This window comes from Sinocyclocheilus anshuiensis, unplaced genomic scaffold (genome assembly GCF_001515605.1).
Source record: "Sinocyclocheilus anshuiensis isolate Anshui unplaced genomic scaffold, SAMN03320099.WGS_v1.1 scaffold235, whole genome shotgun sequence".
Taxonomy (NCBI): Eukaryota; Metazoa; Chordata; class Actinopteri; order Cypriniformes; family Cyprinidae; genus Sinocyclocheilus; species Sinocyclocheilus anshuiensis.
This window is the reverse complement of record NW_015552562.1, coordinates 2,236,107-2,259,278: the sequence shown is the minus strand read 5'-3', so window position 1 is coordinate 2,259,278 and position 23,172 is coordinate 2,236,107. Positions and strand designations below refer to the sequence as shown.

The window sequence follows — 23,172 nt, the reverse complement described above, 5'->3', positions numbered from 1 at the left end:
CTGTGAAGCCAAAAGCTGCATGTTTGTATAAACAAATCCATCATTAAGACATTTTTCACTTCAAACCATTGCTTCTGGCTAATATACAAGTCCTCTCTCCACAATATTGCTTTCACCAGTGAAAAAGTCGCCTCGTTTGAATCAGGAGAGAAATATGCACAGATAAAGCACCATTTACAATGGTTCTAACCAAATATGTGGGTGGATTTTGATGTGCGAGGACCACAAGAGATGGACTTTACTGGAGGAAGCATTATTATGGATCATGGACTGGTATTTTGGCCAGAAGTGACAGTTTAAAGTTAAAATGCCTCAATGATGGATTTGTTTATTACAAATGCGCAGCTTTTCGCTTCACAATATGTTGACTGATGGACTGGAGTGGTGTGGATTATTGTGGTGTTTTTATCAGCTGTTTGGACTCTCATTCTGACGGCACCCATTCACTGCAGAGCATCCATTGCTGAGCAAGTGATGCAATGCTACATTTCTCCAAATCTGATGAAGATACAAACAAATCTACATCTTGGATGGCCTGAAAATATTTTAAATTTATGTGAAAATTTATTTTGCAGCCAAACCGATTCACATCTAGCATGTTAATAGGATGAGTATATTTGGAAATCTGGAGAAGCCGGGTGAAATGCTTGTATCTTTCCAGCTGTCATTTTCCTTTAAGATGATGTAAGGCTCATCTCCCTAAGAATGGTCTCCCTCCCCCGTCCAAAGCCTCTCTCTGCACTCTGCATTCATTCGCACTACGCTGCTGATGCTCAGGAGGGTCAGGATGCACAAACTTCCCAGTGCACCCTACAGATCCTTTTACTGAAACGCTGGGTGGGTGCCAAGTACATGAAGACTAACTGTTCTGGACAGACAAGATTTCATGCAGGAGAAGCACTCTTCTGAGGGAAGTTGAAGCTGGTGCAGTTTTTCATTTTTTATAAGCAGAACTTATTTTTGGATTTTCAGCTGGAGGATAGCTACATGAGCTGCACAATTGGTTCCCTTGGGTGAGAGCTCTTCTATTTCTGCATTATTATAAATAGCTATATTTGTGGGAAAAGCCTAATAGTCTTACCATGTCGTTTTGATGCATTTATACTGTTATAAACACTCTGCAGGTCTCAGAGATGCTGTACATAACACAATAGACTGTGAATGTCTATTAAAGCGCTTGCAGGTTATGTTCCTCTTGACTTTTTGCTCACTAAAAACAAATCAAAAACTTTTGCGTCTCCGCTTTTTCGTGTTTTGAAGCGTGCAACGCACCAAAATGGCCCTGGCTGAAAATTGCAGGACTTATCAAACGCCCAAGGACAGTGGATGTGCTCAGAGTTGCTCTTCTGATGTGGTTGAGCTCAATGTAGGTGGACAGGTGTACTACACTCGCCATGCCACCCTCACCAGCGTGCCAAACTCTCTGCTGGGGAAATTATTCTCAACTAAAAAGGACATTTCCAACGACCTCGCGCAGGACATCAAGGGGCGCTACTTCATCGACAGGGACGGATTCCTCTTTCGATATGTGTTGGACTATCTCCGCGATAAGAGCGTCGTACTGCCGGATTATTTTCCCGAGAAAGGGAGGCTCAAACGCGAGGCTGAGTTCTTCCAGCTGCCTGAGCTCGTCAAAATCCTGACACCAGATGAAAACATCCACGGTGATTTTGACGAAGCATCCCAGGGAAGCGATCAGAGGTTGTTCCCCTCGTTTTACCTGGATGTGCGCGATAGGCGCTATGGCTTCATCACGGTGGGATACAGGAGCCCATGCGCATTTGGGAAGGACACGGATGCCAAAACTCGCGGACTACCCAAAATCTTCATCTGCGGAAGGGTCGGTCTGGCCGAAGAAGTTTTTGGGGACACCCTAAACGAGAGCCGGGATCCCGACAGGCCAGCCGAGCGCTACACCTCTCAGTTTTACCTGAAGTTCCGCCACCTGGAGCGAGCGTTTGACATCCTCGCGGAGAGCGGCTTCCACATCGTGGCGTGCAATTCATCGCTCACCGCTTCTCCGCACAGCAGACGTACTGATGACAGATACTGGTCCAATAACGCAGAGTATGTCTTCTACCGTAAGTACAGTTTATTTCACAACAATATACAGCCAGTCGGTAATTGGCTTATGGGCATCACATGTACATACAGCCCACATTGCGCTACAGGCGTCCCGAGTTCGAATCCCAATTCAGGGACAATTTTTATAATATTATTATTATCATAATAAAGGCAAAAACGGCAAAAATAAATATTTTGATATATTCGGATATATAGTTGGGATTCGAACTCGGGACGCCTGTAGCGCAATATGGGCTGTATGTAGAAGAAAATTTCAAAAGGCACTTAGAGGCTTTTGCATCTAAATTATTTTATTTGCCATTAAAGTAAAATAACTGAACATAAGCATAGGAGCCTGAGAAAAATGAAAATTTTAGAAGAAACTTTTACACGGCACTTAGAGGCTTTTGCATCTGAATTCGATTCACAACATTACCAATGTGTGGTTTTTACGCTTTTCTCATACAGTACCACTAGGCGGCGCACTCTGATAGTTTGGTTAATTCTATTCAGATCAATTCTATAATCAGCCTCGAACTAAGAATGTGCTCATTAATGTAGGTGACAAATGCACTTCCTTTCAAGTATTAGCAGACTGAACTGAGTTTGTCTGCTCAGAACATCGATAAGAGAGAGAGAGAGAGTGAAAGGCTTTCGAGCCAATGCAGATGTGGAGAATTCCCTCAAGTATAGCTCTCAGGGATATGAACAGAGCGTGGTATGAATATTTCAGTAATCTACCACAGTGATGATCATGTCACTTCCTCCTCTCTCTCTCTCTCTCTCTAGCTCATTCAATCTCTCTTTATTTAACTACATGTGCACCTTTTGGATATACAATTGTTCTCCAGCGCCTGCCTTCATTAGTGGTTCATTTGACTTGCCTTTGTCTTAAATGAGAGAGATGTTGCAGCATATGGTCAATTAAAAATCACTTTGTGCTTAATTCCAAACGAGTCCCCTTGGAAAACCTAAAAAGAGTGGGCCTGGAACGGAGAGCTTCTGGAGGACAGTCACGAGATTTGGGGCGAATGGACATATGGCTGCTTAATGATTTGTTTTCTGTCATCAGTATAATTACTGCAGCATTCAGCCCCTCCCATTGCCCACACATAATGGAAAAACTTATGACACATCAAGATAAGGAGTCATGCTATACTGTAAGTCTACAAATACATCACAGTCGTGCTGATATTCAGACCAACAGCATGACGGCAAATGTGCTATTGGTTTAAACATCCTGTCAGTAATCGATGGATAGAACCAAGTCCCACCCTATATTTTTTATTTTTCAATTATATGTTACACTCGAATGTACATCACAATACGGAAGAAAATATTTTTTGCTACTTCCATTTCATTGCAACTTTGTTTGCTGGAACTTTGTATTGACAAATTAGAAGCCATAAACAGAGCTCTCCATTTAATAAAGTGTTTTATTAGGATGCCATTTGATTAACAGGCTCAAGTGTTCATACCTTTTAAGGAAATAAGATTGTTTATCATTGCTGAATTTCATAGCAGATGAGATATTTAACTTTGGCTTCTCACAATTGCTTCTAAAACAAATACAGAAATCACAAAGGCCTACATAAAATAAAAAAAATCACATATCACCTCTTATTGTTTATGAAATTATCTTATTTTACTTGGTGCCCATAGATGAACAAAATACGAAAAACACTTTTTTCTAATTAGCTGTTACTTTTTATTAGGGTAAAATGGGACAATCTAGTAGTACACTTTTATTTAACATGAAGAGAGACCTGGCTTTAAATCCCAAACAATAGACCAAACAAATGAACTTGACAGCTATGATCGTCATGAATTTTCATTGAAGTAGCTTTGACATTCTCTTCCATAGGAAAGAAAATCGTATGAGTTTGGAGAGACATGAGGATGTTAAAGCAAAAGATCTAAAGATGATGACTTTATTGGACTTAGACGTATGATCTCTACCACAGTGTTAGACAAGTATGCAAATTATTATATTTTTTTGCATTTAAAATTGCATTTAAAATCCACTTGGCTCAATCTGGGGAATGTGCATCTGCATCGAATGGGCCCGACACTTCTGCCACACCAGATAACAAGATAAAATGATAATGTAGTTATTTGCATTACACTTAATGGTTGAAATGCTTCATGGTTTACATCATGAATCTTGAATCCCCTGGTGAAATGAACCAGTTGCTTTTTACAGGCCTCACTGCCTTCTCTTGTGCTGTTACTTCTCAGAACATCACTCACATGACACATTTTACCAATTTAGACTGCCCAAAAGATTGGTAATATATAACTTGCGGTCAAAGGGGTTGCTTATTTTTCTTTGTCGCTTACTTACTCATCCTCCTTCTTATGCGCTTCATCACGTAACATGCCTTCTCTGCCCATTCTTGCAGTTAGAAAATGTGCTGCAGGTTGTCCTCGACATTTTTTTAGCTGGTCAGTTTTGTCTCTGCATTAATTAATAGCTGTGATTAATAACCAAAGATTACAGCCACAGTGATTTCTACTTGGCAGAAAAACAAATTGCATGAGCATCATGCGATTCATAAAGGTCTCACACATTTCATATCTGCATTCAGACGGAACTCATTTACTGACTTCTTCCCCTTTTTATTTATTCCATTCCATTCCATTTTAATCTTAAAATCTTGACCTGATGTCAAGCAAAGCCTTATTTTTAAATTCTAAGCACACTGCATTTTGATGGTGAACAGCCCAAAATATGTAAAAATAAGACTTGTTTCTTTTCCTGAAAGTGAATACAATAAGAATAATTTATGAAATATTAATTTTAAAAGCTTTAGATTATCATTATCAGTAACAATCCCTCTTCAAATGGATGAGCCTTATTCTTTTGATCATTAAGGACCAAAACAGTACAGCTAATTATTTACATCACAAGCCAGCTTGAAAGTTTTTCAATTAAAAAGCTATTAGATGTTTCTTAAGGTCATGACTTCTCTGTTGCCCAAGAATACTGATGATCTACAGCATGTTTTTGCATCACAAAGCAGAAACGTCCAGTGAAGTTGACGCCGCATGCATAATTATCTCTACGTTCAAAACCTAGAATCAAGCCCACGCTATATAATTTTGCATTTAATGTATTGCAACATCACGACTCAACCTGTCACACTGTTTCCAGTCCAGTGCAGATTATACAGTAGGGTGTGGGCTAATCAAATGTGCTTCAAGCAGTGTATTAGGCCCACAGCACTTGAAACACAAGCTAGGCAACTAAACTTGTCAAAATACACCATGGACAGAGAGATTATTCTTGCCATATCCTCTAAGAACCTCATGTGAATATGCAGTGTCTATTATTCCTGTGAATGCCATTTATTGAGCTGGCACAAGAAATAAGTCCTGTGTCCACTGAGGGAGTTGAGATGGGGCAAATCCAGAGCGTTCCCATCTAGGCTGCTGTACAGAAAGAGCGGCTCCACCTGAGATGGGAAGTAAATGGAGAAGAGCGAGAAAGCAGTGCAAGTGATTTTCTAGCGTAACCGGTCGTATCCAGTGTGTTAAAGATTTCCGTGCTTAAGAAAACTGTGAAATTACAAGTGCACAGGGATGATGCTTTGTTATGGAGGTTTGGGCAAAAATCCAATGTAAGATGTAGGATACAGACATGGGCTGCATTCAGAATTGCATACTCTCTAGGTACTTCTACTGTTAAAAGGTATGTTTTTTATAGCATGAATGTGTTAAAGGGGTCATATGATGCGATTTCAAGTTTTCCTTTCTCTTTGGAGTGTTACAAGCTGATTGTGCATAGATAAGATCCCTGAAGTTGCAAAGACTAAAGTCTCAAAACCAAAGAGATATTCTTTATCAAAGTTAAGACTCTGCCACGCCCCCCTAAAACGGCTCATTCTAACACGCCCCCACATATCTACCTCACTATGTGGAAATATTTGCATAATGCAGCCCAAATGTTCACGCAAAGAAAGAAGGCGTGGTTTCAGTATATTCTGTTACACCAAATACACAAAATAATGATCTTTAAAAAAGCATCATATGACCCCTTTAATATTGATGTACCGCATTTGTCATGTTGTCTTTGCCATGTCCCACCATCCTGTCCCGTGGCGCAGTGATGCATATAAGTGGTGATCAGGTGCGCATGCATGGCCAAAATAACAAATGCGCTGGGTAAATAAGTTCAGAATACTCATTTGCTGTTAATGCACAATCACCGTTTTCATTTGTGCCTAAATAAACTAACTAAATAAAGTGCATTAATAACTATCATTACTATTATTCATTTTTTATAGTTATATTTAAGGCCAAAATAACAAATGCGCTGGGTAAATAAGTTCAGAATACTCATTTGCTGTTAATGCACAATCACCGTTTTCATTTGTGCCTAAATAAACTAACTAAATAAAGTGCATTAATAACTATCATTACTATTATTAATTTTTTATAGTTATATTTAATAGGTCACAATCCATGCAGGGTGAGCATCAAACCAAATCTCCAGTAGCTCTCATGAGAACCAGAGTGAAAAATGTATGCGCATCCCTGCTTATGATTTTCATAATTTCACCAAGTCATCCAGGTACTTTTTTATGCCTACTGTGAATTCTGGTCATACTATTTCACATACATAGATGCAGTCATAGAATTAGAGAAGATTATTACAGTCATGTATCTCAGTCATCTCCTTCTTCTGGCTGCCTGGTTGATCAAACCTAAACTCAAAGATTAAAGGGACAGTTCACCCAAAAACATTCTGTCATCATTTACTCGCCCTAATGTAGTTCCAAACCCATATGACTTTGGTTCATCTTCGAAACAAACTAATGAAACTTGGTAGGTTTCTGTCCCTCCATTGAAACTCAAGGTGACCAAAGACTTAAAGATTCATAAAGGCATCATAAAATGAATCCATATGGATTGAGCGGTTTAATCCAAGTCTTGTGAAGAGATGCAATCACTTTATATGATGAACAAATTTAATTTAGGCTTTTTTCTACATCAAAATGATTGACATAAACAAAATATTGATACCAACTGTTTTAATTTGTATTTTTACTTATTTAGTATGAAAATATGTCAAATAACCATTGAAATGTGAGCTCTGATCAAATATAACACTTGACCTCTCAATCAAATGAAGAGTAGACACAGAAATGAAAGAAATAGAAAAACTTTTCTCATAATAAAAGCGAAGCTAAATGAGACATTTATTACTATAGTTACTTTGTTGTACATTTTTGGACATGCAAATTGTTAAATGTTAAACAAAAATAGTAGTCTAATAATTTGCAGTTTATTAATATAGTACTTAATTTAATATGCCTAATAACTAATATTATACTAATATGTACACTTTAGATATTAATATATTATTTAAGGTAATACTTTTAATATGTAGAATAACAAGGGACAAAGTTGTGCCTTTTACCTTTTGTGCCTTAGTGTAAAATAGCCCAGTGACAGCTTTGTAGCTTACTTAATGAACTTGTGTGATTAATTAGTCAAGAAATGTTAATGGGTGGATTGAACCAGCTGGTGAAGTAAATGTGTCCACTATACACCTTCAATACAGTTTAAAAAGCACCTCTGATGAAGCTGGTTGAGAGAATTTCTAAAATATTATTAACAGAATATGAATATGTCTAGACTGCTAGTGTTTATACATTACAAGCATCAAAAGTGTTTTATACTCCCACCTAAAGAAGCCTTCAGATTAGCAACGGCTCTTCTTTCGCATTCAAATATTCCTGCTCTCCCTCACTGTCCTTTCTCTATGACGCTGTGAAATTTGCCTTTCTCCACGTCTCAAAAGAAGCCACTGTAGTAATGACAGGTTCTCTGTCATCTCATTCTGCTGGTCTTATCAGCGCTTTGAGAGGGTCATGCTTACACTGAGATGATCTGGGCTCTCCAATCTGTCTGTCAGACGCTTCTTTCCCTCAGACACACATGGCTGCCTTTAACAATGGAAGGAGATTGCAGCTTGTGTCAACATCAGTCAGAGGATGAAATTGTCATATTGTCTGTAATCTTCCAGCACAAAGCCTCTGGATTGCAGACTTGGAGACTGGGATTGACGTTACTTGTCCTTGGATTAGGACAATGGGTGTTTCTTAAGCCCAGCCCATTTGGACCCTTCTGTCACCCTGCCTCATTTCCCATGATGCATCAGCTCTCTTTACGTAAGGACGCCTCATTTGTATCATTATCAGCACAGTTTGTGTTTCCCCAGCTTAATATTCCAAGTAAAATGTTTGTTTATTAGATACAGTACAAGCTTTTTTTATTTGCAAAGATGAGTTTTCTACAGTATATGACTGCTCCCCTGCAAGGACAAAATTGGCCTACTTTGTACATTAACAAGCACATACACATGATTAAACCTCAGGCGAAGCTCAAAAACTATAACAGAAGGACTTAAATCAGACATTATACTTATTTACACAGAGCTCTTGTACTGAACTAACGTAACCCTGAGATGCACATAGCTGATCATCAAGCATTGAACTGATGTTGATCTTCGGTTTTTCGTAGAATGAAAATATGGCACAGACTCACAGTATTTAAGATTAGCATCAGTGCTCCCGTTCTCATTAACAAGCCTCAAGTGTGCAGATTCCTTTGCTAATTTCTCACATCAAACCAATCTGTTGAGAATGAAGAGACTCATTTTTTTTTACTTTTCTATGATCTGAAGTCAGAGCCATAAAAGCTGAGGGTGCAGAAAGTCTTTTATTTCTATGTCTGTAAAATGTATGGTTATCATTGTATTGTGCAAAAACTGAGACCCATATGCATATATATATATATGTGTGCTTGTGTGTTTGTGGAAATAGCTTCAATCCAGAAATGCCTGCAGGGTTGTGGTGGTGAGTATGATTGGTTGACTTTTCTAGCATACCAAACTGGACGGCTTGACTCAGTCATTTATCAAGAGCTGAGAATATTTATTTTTTTCCTTTTGCTGTTTGTAGATAGACCTTATATTTGGGAGCTGGATGGTTTTGGATCACAGATCACAGGAAAATTATTTTGCCCCACTTTTATAGGTTATTTGATTAGTACATCTTTCATAGATTTGAAATATAATTGCCACAAATGAGCAAACTGTCGATTTATAGCTTCCGAGTGCTGCAGTGATGATGTGTTTTTGTAGGCCAACCTGGAAGTTAGCATCACCCTAAAGTCTCAGCCCACAGACCGTTGAATGTCTGATACATAAGACAAAAACGCTGGATTTTCAAAAGTATGTGAAGTTCACAGCACAGACTCTTGGCAACTGAAGATGACATCTTGAATGAACGATTTATTGGTTGCATGCCGGTCTGTACACTGGCTACAATTTCATGCCCCTAAACATGACGCTGAACAAAGCTAACTTTGATTGGTTGTTTACATGTCGGTCTTTGGCCAGTGAAAGCTGCTATGGAGTCCAGAACTTCTGCCCTCAGTTTGCAGGTTTGGTTAACTGAAGCTAACTGCATGACAAATGTAAAGATTAATAATCTTTTGCTCATCAAGATAATATTGACAAACAAACACACTTGTTTTTTTATTATTTTTGTTTTGTTTATTACAGTGGGCAGAAGTAAAAATTAACGTTAGGATATATATGTAAATGCTCTACACCACGGTCACATTACTTTAAAGTCACCACCATTAAGGTTTCAACAACTCTTTTTTAAATCTACAAGTTGGAAATTCAGAGTTTGAATAGATTGCAAGTTTACACACAATGAGGCTGTGAAAGCGGTAGGGCTAGATAGTCAACCATCAGTTAGTCACAGACAAAAACAGTCAGTTTTTGTGATGAACAGATTGTTAACGGCTGGTCCTTGAGGTAATTACACAGTATATCTGGCAGGAAATCCAAATGTTCGCCTGTCATTCATCGACCTCAAATATGCTTATCATTTGAAAGTGAAAAGTGTAATAGCAGGAACTTTACACGGCTGCTCGCGCTAATGTTTACTTAGATAAAAGTGTGCTATAGGTGCATGTTCGTGTATTTGTGTGGAAGCTGTTGACGAAATCACTGGCATTTTTTCCTGATAAAAGTGGAAACAACATAAAATATGCCATCATTTTGCTCATGCAGATAAGAGAAATACATCATTCAAAACTGAAAAAGTCTAGGTCTTTTATTTGTGTGCACTCAAAATATCAACAAAACGTTGTGCTTTTGTAAAATAAAGAAAACCAACAGGACATGCTTTCTGCAGTCTTGTTCTCCGTGTACTGGAGCACGTCACAAAAATGAAGCAAAACTCAGCGTATAGACTACTTGCCTCATTGACATGAGAAATACTGTATATCTACAGAAAGCTTGATATGTCTACTTTTAGATGAACCAATTCAAATACTCTCTGATTATGTAATCTGTATGAAAGGTGCATTTCTCTCTGAAGGTGCATCACTCTGTATTGCAGAGCTGGCGAGTCAGCTTCATCTTTGCAGCCACACACTGACTCAGAAAACACTAGTTTATTAATAAATCGTTAAAATATCTCCTTGCTATTTTTTTGACACATTCATAGTCATTACTTTCACTGGTGCTTTACTCCAAGCTTTATGCGTCAATATTAAGGACTCATTATGATAAAGTGCAAAAATGCCCACTCATTTCCTTTTTTGGGTCTTGGATGAATTTGATGAGTTTATATTGAAATGTCAGACATTTGATTGCATATTCTAAGAACAGTTTGATATGAGTAGAGGAGACATGCGATTATTATTGTTTTTTTCTCAGGGAAAAAAATCAGAGAAGCAGAAGACTTAAGCTAAATCTCTCTGTTCTCAGTTTAATCTCATTAGTGTGGGAAAAACTATTTGGATATTAAAGAAATCTCATTTGTGATGTCTCTTTCCTACGGAAGAGGAAATCAAGTGAAGTAAAAAAAAGTAGAAAATGGGTGTGTATTTCTTGTAATTTCCAGTAGACATAATCCATAATTAATACCATAGTTAGGAGCAGTTAAACATCTCTGCAAACTTTAATGCACAGATACGCAGGAAGCATTATGACTGCAGGTCATAAACACAAATACATTAGTTGCCGCCCATATGATTTACCCATCTTAGCATCAGCTGCTTCATGTGAGCATTAGGAGATTGAGTGTTAATTAAAAATGCATAGATGTGCGTCACACTATTTTTAGGATCACTGTCTGAGCTTCGCTGTAGTGCTAGCAAACACATTACGCCGAGCACGCTGCTCAGGAGAATTGCGATCTGGAGCACTCTCAGGCATTTAGACGCAATGCATTGTGGGTAGACGTTGGTGGGTGGTTGCCCCTTGTGATGAGATTGTCTTTGCTCGAGCCCGGTGCCAAATGCATCTCTCAGGCTTGTGTAATTCTTGAGAAGGCACTCACATACGGTAACTGATTTAGCTCTGCAGACAAGCCCCAACCGTAATGGGCAGAAGACAGAGGATGGGGTGGATACAGCAAAATGCAATCAATTTCTTGCCTGATAGAAACTGCAGCCATAAGCTTGGTGAGTATTAATGGTAAACAGCACTAGATTAGCCTAATGTCCTGCTGACCAAGGCCATTTGATATTTACCGCTTACAGTAATACCAATCAGCAATGATCGTGGAATGCACTGTCTCCAGATCTCTACAGTCTGACTCTGGGAAACGTGAATTTCCATTTAAATGTGCCATCTGAGGACAACAGCAAGTTGAGAAGCAGTTCCAGCCCAGCTTATTTAGTTTTATGGCAGCGTTATAGTTGCTCGCCTCGCTTCCTGACTTGTGGTCCCATCAGGCTGCACCATCCATTTTGAAACAATCCTTCAATAAAAGCCTTTCTATTTACCCTTCATATGCTGCAGAGGAACATGATGAGATGAGATGAGATGAGATGAGAGATGGACAGAGATGAGAAGTGGGCGCAGAGGAAACAAGAGAACCTGCTTTAATTGTTATGCAGGGAAATGGTCTGCTTATTCTGTTTTTTGTTTTTTTTTGACCAAACCTGAAGTTAAAGGGATAGTTCACCAAAAAATGAAAAAGACCCCATGATTTACTCACCCTCAAATCATCCTATGTGTATATGAGTTTCTTCTTTCAGATAAATACAATCAGAGTTATATTAAAAATTGTCCTGGCTCTTCCAAGCTTTATAATGGCAGTGAATGGGTGCTGAGATTTTGAAGTCCAATAAAGTGCATCCATCCATCATAAAAAGTGTCTCACACAGCTCCGGGGGGTTAATAAAGGCCTTGTGAAGTGAAGCGATGCAGTTTTGTAAGAATAATATCCATATTTAAAACTTTATAAACTGTAATCTTTAGCTCCTGCTACCTGTCATACGCGTGTTCACGAGAGAGTGGCGTTCCAGCGGATGATGTAAGCTCTGGTGAGAAGTAACAAATGCGGAAGCGCAGAGGAGAGAGCAAAAAATCGGTTTCTGAGAATAAAAAAAGCATTTGAAGGAGCACAAAATGAATAACCGCCACTCCTGACAATATATTGAGGTCTTATGAAGTCAAATGATCAGTCTGTGCAAGACACTGAACATTATTTACAACATTATTAACATTACCTGTAATCCAGAGCCTCAGACAAACAGGGAAATCTGATTCTTTTTTGTGATCTGGCTCTTTCGAACAGTTGATTTCTATGAACTGGTTCAATTCATTAGTTTGTTTTCATAATCACGCAATGATGTCACGTATACGCAATGATATTATCGAAGCTCATTTTGAGTCGGAGTGACTGTCAGGCATCTGAAAGTGAGTTTTGATTGAGTAACTTGTAGATCTGTGCTGCTCGAGCCGCGAACTGTTTTAGATGCTTCAGTCCGATTTGGTGAACTGGTTCAACTAGTTCACCAAAAAGAACCGGTTCAAAAGAATGATTCATTCGTCAACCGGACATCACTCCAAACCGTTTGCCCGAGGCTCTGGATTACAGGTAATAATGTTGTAAATAATGTTCAGTTTCTGTCACAGATAACACTGACAGTTTGGCTGCTGCAGTGATGCAACGACTTCACCAACTGGTGATTGACTCTTTTATTTAGAAGGCGGGACTTATTCTGCCAAAAAGCACATTGCACTTTCTCCCATTCACAGTAATGTGAGTCTAGGTTTTTCTATAGACTTTGCTTTAACTTCTCCATCACTAACAGTGTTGGGTGTAACTAGTTACTAAGTAATTAGTTACTGTAATTTAATTACTTTTCCCTTGAAAAAGTAAAGTAAGGGATTACTCTTTTTTTCTGTAATTTAATTACAGTTACTTCTTATGTAATTGAACTTAATACTGTGTATAGACTGTAGAACATTTATACACAATACAATAGTGCATTTAACATCAAAATTTAAAGTCTAACCTTAAAATGCACGCTTTTTATGTACCCTTCTCACTTTAAATAAAAAGGTGAGTTAATAAGACAATTGGTAACACTTTAGAAGAAGAATCAGAAAGAGCTTTATTGCCAAGTATGTTTGCACACTGGGATATTGGCTGTTTACTATTACTTAAAAAGCACATATTAATGTCTTATTCTGCAAGACCTTATTCTAAATCCTTAATCCTACCCAATTCTTAAACTTTACAACTACTTTACTAAGTATTAATAAGCAGTAATTAGGAGTATATTGAGGCGAAAGTCATAGTTAATAGTTAGTTAATACTGCGAATTGGAATTAATTTATGAAAATAATTTATGTAGTTACTTGAAAGAATTAAAAGAACCGTTTCATGTCTATCCTTGTATCATTAATTTGTCGAGATTGATATAGGATTTAAAAAGTAATTAGTAATAATAAGTAATTGAATATTTTTTGGAGAGAGTAATTTGTACAGTAATCTAATTACACTGTTGAAGATGTAATTAGTAACTAGTAATGAATTACTTTTTTAGAGTAGCTTACACTCAACCGCTGGGTCAAAACAACCCAACCGTTGGGTTTGTCCCTTTTTAACCCAGCGCTGGGTTATATTTAACCCAGCATTTTTTAGTGTACCCAACACTGATCACTAAGCTTCCAACAACTCAGTCTTTCAATCATTATTTGCAATCTACAAGTTTGAGTTTCCAAGAGTGCAAGTTTAAACACACCAAGGTTGTAAAAGCAGACTAGTAAGTAAATGAGTTTTCCAGCTCTGCACGAGGACGTTTAATGTCCTTGACAACCTCTATTTAGTCACTTGTTAGCAGTCTCCTTTTTGTCAAGACACATAAAAGCTTCAAGTCTTGAGTGGGGTACTACTGATGTGTTTTGTTTAGTAGAATAAAAGGTGAAAATTATTTCATTTTTTAGCATTGTTGCTCGCCATGCTTCTTGACTCATGGTCCCATCAGGCTGTACCATTCATTTAGAAACAATTCTTCAGTAAAAGCCTTTCTATTTATCCTTCATATGCTGCAGGCAAAGGGAAGTGAAGATGAGAGATGGACAGAGAGGAGAACCTGCTTTAATAGTTATGCAGGGAAATGTTCTGCTTATTCTGGTGTCAGATTCATGGATTCCCATTAGAAAGCCACTAACAATCACACCGCCTTCAATTAGCCTGTTAATGCATTCAGTAAAATGTATTTGCAGCTCAGCTGAATGATTTTGTTATTAATCAGGATAAATTAGCAACTTCGGAGACACAATGAACACAAATTATTGCTTCTGAGAGTCGCGTTTAGCTAATAACAATACTCAGATGTAAAATAGCATCCCTCTATGCAGATGACGTCTCATTGGTGATCATTCTTTTTAATAGTATGTCAAGCTGATGGGGAAAGTGTTGAAATTCTATACATGAGAAACACCAATAACAGGAAGGTGGAGATACGGTGACCCCTGGGGAGAAAACGTCGGACTTATTTTATCGAGCCTCTGTCAAGCTATAGATATTGCGTTTTATGTTCTCGAAACCACAGCTGCGATTCATAGGGATTGGACTGAGAAAACACAGCAGCGATTACTGTATATACACACACACACAAATGTGAAAGATCATACATACTGTGATTTGGGTGGGTGAATCTCTCAATGTAATGTCCAGGTCATATTTCATCACCCAAATTATAGGAACAATTTACATGAGAAATTAAATAATGCATTAAGAAATGATTGAACCAAATGATCAAATTAACCAAATTATTTAAACCAAATTATCATAATTTAAACAATATAAATTCTCATTACTGTGAAGGAAAAGTTTTTAATGTTTAAAAAAAAAAAAAAAATCAGTAAATGCAAGTAAAACAAGCAACACCATGATCTATAAAAGTTTTACTATTTATTTATTTATTTATTAGAATTGTAATTATATTAACTATGCTTTAATTTAGTGCACAATGTTTAAAATCCCTTCTTTATTATTTATGCATGTATTTATTTATTTACTTTCACATTTCAATATTGAGAATTGTAATGGTCTTAAAAATATAAATGTTTAATATCGTGGTGTATTTATTTATTTATTTAAATTTTATTTTTGCATTACAATAAAGATAATTTTAATGGTCTTAACTAATACTTAATTTTACCACAATGTTTAAATTCTTTACTATTTGTTTTTATTTATGCATGTATTTATTTATTTACATTTTGCATTAATGATAATTTTAATGGTACATAAAGGACCATTTACCATGGTGTTTAAATGTGTAATTGTTTATTTAAACTTGATTTTCTTTTTTCATTACAACAAAGAGAATGTTAATGGATTTAACTAATGATTCATTTTAATACCAAGACATATAAAATCATTACTACTTGCATTTATTTATATAATTTATTTATTTATTGAAATTTTCTTTTCTTTTTGCATCACAATACAGAGAATTATAATGGTCTTAACTGTTTAAATTCTTTATTTTTTATTTATGCATTTATTTATTTACATTTTGCATTAATGAGAATGAGAATTTCTGTGGTCGATAAAGGACCATTTACCATGATTTATAAATTAATAAATGTTTTCTTTTATCATTACAATAAAGAGAATTTTTAGAATTTTTAGAAACTTTAGTCTTAACTAAAGATTAATTTTAATACTATGACATATAAAGTCTTTACTACTTACATTTATTTATTCATTAGACTAAAGATAATTTAATGGTCATAACTAATTTGTTTTAATACCATGTTGTATAAATTCTTTGCTATTTCAAATTTTTTTTTAATGTATTTATGCATTACAGTAATAATGAGAATTGTAATGGTCTTGAATAAAAGACTTATTTTCTTTATACAAAATATAATTTTTGCCTTGATCTTGACATGAAATATGACCCGGACACGTTCACATCCAGTTCTTCAAGCAGGAGCCCTGCAGTGGGAGGTGATTTGTGTCCATGAACTGAAGGAGACACCTGGGCTGGAGGGCCGGTAAAGGCCTGCCAGGAAACAGAATAGCTAGAGGTTGGTTTGCAGTCTGCCTGTGAAGGTGAACGGGATGTCATTCATTCACATTTGTTTCACAAGTGCTTCAAAGTTGGATTTTCAGACATTTAAATTCAGTTTTAAACAGAAAGCATGTTCACTAACACTGTTTTCAGAGCTCAGATTCTCCACCTCTATCGCACTCAAGGATTATACGGAAATATGAATATGTAAATGCATTTGAAGGTGTTCCGTCCCTTCATTCAGCTAATACTTTGATGTTTGGAGATTTTTCTGTTTTGATGCATGCACATATCCATCAGATAACAAAAGCGACTGATGCACACTGTTATCTTTTTTGAGACAAGGACTCGGCCCTTTGTGGTTTTAGCACAGTTCTTTGTCTAAAACAGAAAACAGATCGATGCCTATAGTTCAGACGGTGATTTAAATGTGGATTCTTTATGTCTTTAATAAGGTCAACCTGCTCAATGCCAAGCGACTGGCTCGCACTCGTGCATATTAATGCATTTCATCATGTGCACGTGATGCTTTTTTATTTTCAAGTTTGTGAGTTTAATTTCCCTTTGAGCATATGATGCATTTTAAATGGGCTACTTAAGCATCGACTGTGTAAAATGAGAAACATCCGTGCCATTAGAGGAGCATTTGTGTTGGTTATAGTGCGGGAAATGAAGAATATCTTGGTTCACCTCAGTTCTTTCACCTTTGTTATCAGGTTTCACAAATCCTGATTCCTAAACGGACCGTTCTGCAAACTGATACCTACAACAAAATCACACTGACTTCTGAAATGACTCCCAATGCGACTTCTGTTATCATTTCGGCTGTGTGTGCTTTGTTGACATCTGTGGGTTTTGTGTTTTTAAGGTGGCCCATCCGGATGGTCTTCTTCTCACTGCGACTGCTGCTGCAAGAGCCACAAGAGCGAGCGCGAGGGTGAGAGTGGCACTTCCTTCAACGAGCTCTCCACTTCCTGTTCCGAGACCCAATCGGAAGCCAGCTCTCCGCAGGAAACGGTCATCGTGCGTCCGGTCACCCGCCAGCCCAACATCCAGACTCTGGACCGGCCGGTGAAAAAGGGTCCGACCCCGATTCCCAGGAGGACCGATCTGCTCCGCGTTCGAACCGCCGGGCCGCGTGACGCCATGGCAGGGAAGAGGAAGCCGGCCAAGGAGAAGCTGACTCCGGAGCAGGAGCTGGAGAAATGCATCCAGGACTTCCGGCGGATTAAAATTCCAGAGCGCTTTCCGGAGAAGAAGTACATGTGGCAGTCGGAGCTCTTGAAAAAATATCGGCTCTAAAATTATTTCCTGCAGGCTCGCCGAGCCTATTAGTGCAACACAACAGAGCTCTCAGCGCATACTTCTTCTTTGCTTAGGCTTAATTGGCTCGTCTGTGTAATCATGTGGCAAGATGCACAATTAACAATTCAGTGAACCTCAAGTGACTCCTAAAGGGACCGGTCCTGTTTGGCACAATGACATTAAAGTCGAAACCAATTTCACGGCATCTAGACAAACCTCTCAAATAAAAAACAGATTGTATATATACACAATAATCACAAGTGTGTATTACCTGGTGATGCTCATAGTCGATGCACAGACAGCACTGCACTTTTGTACGGCGTTCCACCTGTAAATGCAATGCACATAGGAGAACGGCAGGATTCGTATGTGAATGTGGTTTGAATTATTCGATACTGTGTTTAACTGATGGAGAGTTTTAAAGAATAGCTCATTTAGAAATGAAAATTTGCTGAAAATGTATTCTCAGGCCATCCAAGATGTAGATGAGTTTGTTTCTTCATCAGATTTGGAGAAATGTAGCATTGCATCACTTGCTCACCAGTGGATGCTCTGCAGTGAATGGGTGCCGTCAGAATGAGAGTCCAAACAGCTGATAAAAACATCACAATAATCCACAAGTAATTCACTCCACTCCAGTCCATCAGTTAATGTATCGTGACGTGAATCACGGAGTGTTTGTAATAAACAAATCCGTCATTAAGACATTTTAAAGCGCAAAAAACAATCCATAATAATGCTTCCTCCAGTGAAAAGGTCCATCCTCTCACATCAAAATCCACTGACTTTTTTTGGACTGTAAACAGCGCTTGATCTGTGCATATTTCTCTCCTGATCGAGATGAGATGACTTTTTTACTGGATAAATCAATATTATGGAGGACTCATACGGTTTGAAGCAATGGTTTGAAGTCAAAACATCTTAATAATGGATTTGTTTTTTTACAGACAGTTTTTCGCTTCTCAAAACGTGTGGACTAGAGTGGTGTGGATTACTTGTGGATTATTGTGATGTTTTTATCAGCTGTTTGGACTCTCATTCTGACGGCACCCATTCACTGCAGAGCATCCATTGCTGAGCAAGTGATGCAATGCTACATTTCTCCAAATCTGATGAAGATACAAACAAATCATTTTTGGCATATTTATATTTTTGGGTGAACTATTCATTTACCACAAATTTACCCTTTATTTAAAGAGTTTAAAACAGCACAAGTGAGTATGTTTCTGTGGTAGACAGATGCCACTGCATGTTATTTCACTCATATAGAGTAATGACTCATATCATTGAACGCATTTAGTTTGTGATGTGATCTACATTATTCACCAAACATCATTCACCATTCATTCAAACCCAGAGGAAATACATCAACAGGATCGGACTGAAATATTAAGCTGTTTCTGTTTGTCATTGTGAACCTTTGTGCTGAGACTTTTGATTTCTCTCGTGGGTATATGAGGATGTTTTGTTCTGAATGTGCAATGAATCATTAAACGAACTGGGTTTAAAATACAATTTGTTCATTTGAGTTGGTATAATCCTGACACATTGCAATGTTGCACCCCTTGCGGTTTGGCATTAGATTGGCACAGCATTTAAACTGGATTCTCGACAGAAAAATCAAGAGCTGCTTGTTTCTTATTTGTGTCAAATAAATATATGTATGCAAATCAGACAGAAGATGCGGGAGGGTAAATTGTCTCTTCACGAACATGGCAGATGACCTTACCCTTCTCTCTGAATTTAACAGATTATGAGCTTTGCCGAATCTAATACTAAACCACCAGACAAACCTCTTTGCAACACCCCTTTAATTTTACCACCCTGTAATTTCGCATTCTGTTGCCTGATATATTAGTTTTCTCTTTTTCTGTCACTGTGAAGGAAAACTGTTGATAAATACATGCATCACAAGTACCATTTATAACTTCACTATTTTTAGCCATTAGTTTCTGCAGTGTTGCTACATTTCATCTAAAACAGAGAAGCTTTGAGGGTGCAGACGCATGACAGACTTGAAGAAGTTTATGCATTTACTGAAGACAAATCACAAATCTATGGAAGCCCGTTTCTGCCACTGAATAAGGAAATGAAAAGGTAACTGCGACTTGTCTCACAATTCTGACTTTTTTCCAGAATTGCATGATAAAAACTCGCAATTGTGAGTTACAAAGTCAGAACTGCATGATATAAACTCATATTTCTGAGAAATTAAGTCGGAATTGCGAGATATAAACTGTGCAACTCTGAGAAATAAAGTAGTTATTCTGAGAAATAAAGTCAGAACTGGCAGATATAAACTCACAATTCTGACTTTTTTCTCATACTTGTGAGTTTATATCTCCCTATTCTGACTTTATAACATGCAGTTGTGAGCAATTGTGAAAATATCAGTCTTTTTCCCTAAGAATTGGACATTTTAACTCGCAGTTGCAAGTCTGAGTAAAGAATTGTGAGAAAATTAGTCAGAATTGTAAGATACAAACTGGCAATTGCAAGAAAAAAGTTCATAATAAAAAGGTTTATGCAAGTTTATATCTAGCAATTCTGACTTTATATCTTGCCATTCTGAGTTTATAACTCACAATTGCACGCTTGTATCATGCAATTCTGAGAAAAGTCAGAACTGCAATATGTAAACTCGCAATTGCGAGAAAAGAATTGTGAGATAAAAAGTCACAATTACCTTCTTTATTTTTTATTCAGTGGCTTACATGGGCTTCTACAAATCTGCTAGAAAGCATCTTATAAAGGTGACACTATATATACTGTCATTCAGTAAGTGAAATGTAAGTTCTTTATGCTGAAGAAATAGGATTCACTCTGTAACTCCGGGAAGCCAGGAGGTTTAGATGTGTGAGGTTTCTGGCAACATTATTATCATATTATGATCCTCAGCTAACTGTATTTTTTCATCTAATGCATTAACCATCTAGTTTCCTGGTCAATATTTTGTTAGTGGGAGATTGACCGTAGACTACTGTCTCCATAGTTTTGTGCTCAGCAACACAGTTCAAACCCAACATGCATGCTAATGATATAACTTCAAGATGCATTTAATTGATTTTGCAGTTGAAATATTTCAATCAGCATCAAAGGCATTTGTCATCTTCATCCTCTTTTGATCCCGCTTCAGTCTTGTGTTCAAAAACCGAAATGAACCCTCCATCTATTCCTTGTGTCCATAATATACTCCCAAACAGATCAATGAAAGGGCATGGGAAGGATCCAAAAATTTGGCCCTGTGCACCGACACACTGCTCTCTTTGAGAATCAATAGCAGAACTTCATCCCCTGGTCAGACAAGAGAAAGAAAGAATGACCAGCAGCTAACCTCAGCCCGATTTCATCAAACATGTCCTACAAAGTTAAACTGAGAGACATAAAGAAATATTTCTTTACAGACAATCTGTTATTACTGAACTAGTACTCATTTATGTAAATGTAATATGTATAAGATATAATATGTACATGTATTGTATTATGTACTATATTATATATAGTGTATATAAATGTATTATATAATATATAATCAGTGCTGGGTAGTAATTGATTACATGTAATCTGGATTATGTAATCAGATTCCAAAAATGAAGTACTTGTAATTAGATTAGATTACATTTTAAAATACTCGTAATCAGACTGCAGTTACTTTTCTATTGATTACATATTATTCACATAATGGCAATTAATATAAATAATTCATCGATTCTCCTAAGTATTCTTTTTCATTTTTTTCATTTTCCATTCTAAAAGAGTTTACCACTTATATACATTGAGAAAGTCTTCCAGTTCTGTGGACCAGTCACTATTATAATTATATAATATATAATATTATATTACAGTCAGGTGGCTACAGCATTTGAGTACTAGATTTGCAACAAAAAAAAAAGTCAGACAAACATGTATTTACATAAAGTAACCTACCTCCTGAGATGTTAATAATTTAATAATTAAGTAACACATTTGCATGCTCACAGACAGGTAAACAAATAAAATATTTAATTGTATTATTTATATATTATTATTTTATTATCATTTTTTTAGTAAGTGTTTTACTTTTTTAAATGATTTATTTTAATTTGACATTTTTATGATTTAGTTCAATATTACCTTTTAATCAAGCTCACAAACCCCAGTTTGGGCAACCTTGATGTAATGTAATGTTTAATGCACTTCATGTTTAACAACAAATGGAATATATTTGCTTTCTCTTTGTATATTTTATATCAATATGGTACAAGATTATCTTATTTAAATCAACAAGTTAGGTCAAAAGTAATCTAAAAGTAATCAAAAAGCCAAAAAAAGTCTAATTATATTAAATAAAACTGCATAATGATCACGTTATAACGATAATTATTGTCATGTAATTTGCAGCTAACTACAACTTGTAAGTAATCTACCATTATCTATTCTACTAGAACTGTATATTATATGTAATATATAAATTATACAGTGGCCATTTGAATTCTGTTGTTCACGGGCCACATGATTATGGGTTACATGAGAAAAGAAGACCAAAAGATCTCTTTAGCAATGCCTGCTCTGAAGTAGTGCAAATGAATGCTATAGTTGAGTTCGCTCTCAAACTAATTTAATATATATATATATATATATATATATATATATATATATGCATATTTTGCAATAAATGTAAAATATATTTTTTCTAAAAACACAGCATCTTTAAATCAATAGTTTTATAAGTAGCAATTTAATTGTCATTCACAGTGACTCATGGAATTGCAGTTCTTTCCCTCAGTAAAGAAGTAAGTAAGAGTCTTGTACCTGTCTTATGATTTTTAAGATACTGTTTTTGCTTCAAACCAAAGTTTGTAATTTCATGATTCACCTCAAAACTGGTTGGCTTGTTTCATAGCTTACTAACTTCTAAAATTTTAGACTAAATGAATGAAAAAAAAAAAACTTCTGGAAAAGTGGACGGGTGCTAATGCACTAATACAGTATGTGGCATAGATAAAACACTCAACATAGCTGTGCATAGTCTCAGGATTTTTTTTATTTTTATTTAGAAAATGTCACCTTAGGAGCTTCTTAATACTCTGCGCAGTTGGTAAGATGTCTCAAAAAAGTTCGGTTTGTTCTGAAGAAAGCTCTAGCATTGATTGTTTGCAGATTTCACTTGCTTGAGATTTTATTTTTCTAATGCATTGCACTTCGTACATTTTAAGTCTGGCTTCAGTATCTAAATACCTTTTGAGGTCATTGCATATAATATTACAGTATTAATCAATCAGGCTTTATTTAATACAGTAGCTTATAGAAACACGTTCACGCACTCGATCCCAGTACTGATGCTTTTCAGCACTTTAATGGGATGCTGTCTAGAATGATGCATTACAGGACGTCAAGGTCTATTCTAGCATGTAAAAGTGTGTTATGTAATATATTTATTTTAGCTGCAGCATCTCAGTATGAAGCACA

The 23,172-nt window shown here is 36.6% G+C and overlaps 1 protein-coding gene across 1 annotated transcript; it reads left to right on the top strand.

Annotated features, from left to right (window-relative positions):
- Positions 1-882: 882 nt before the first annotated feature.
- LOC107664731 (BTB/POZ domain-containing protein KCTD16-like) lies at positions 883-18,063 on the top strand. The gene is made up of 3 exons (XM_016455379.1): positions 883-1,013; positions 1,125-2,081; positions 17,288-18,063. The coding sequence occupies exons 2-3, from the start codon at positions 1,277-1,279 to the stop codon at positions 17,719-17,721; spliced, it is 1,239 nt and encodes a 412-aa protein (XP_016310865.1). The 5' UTR covers positions 883-1,013; positions 1,125-1,276; the 3' UTR covers positions 17,722-18,063.
- The last annotated feature ends 5,109 nt before the right edge of the window (positions 18,064-23,172 follow it).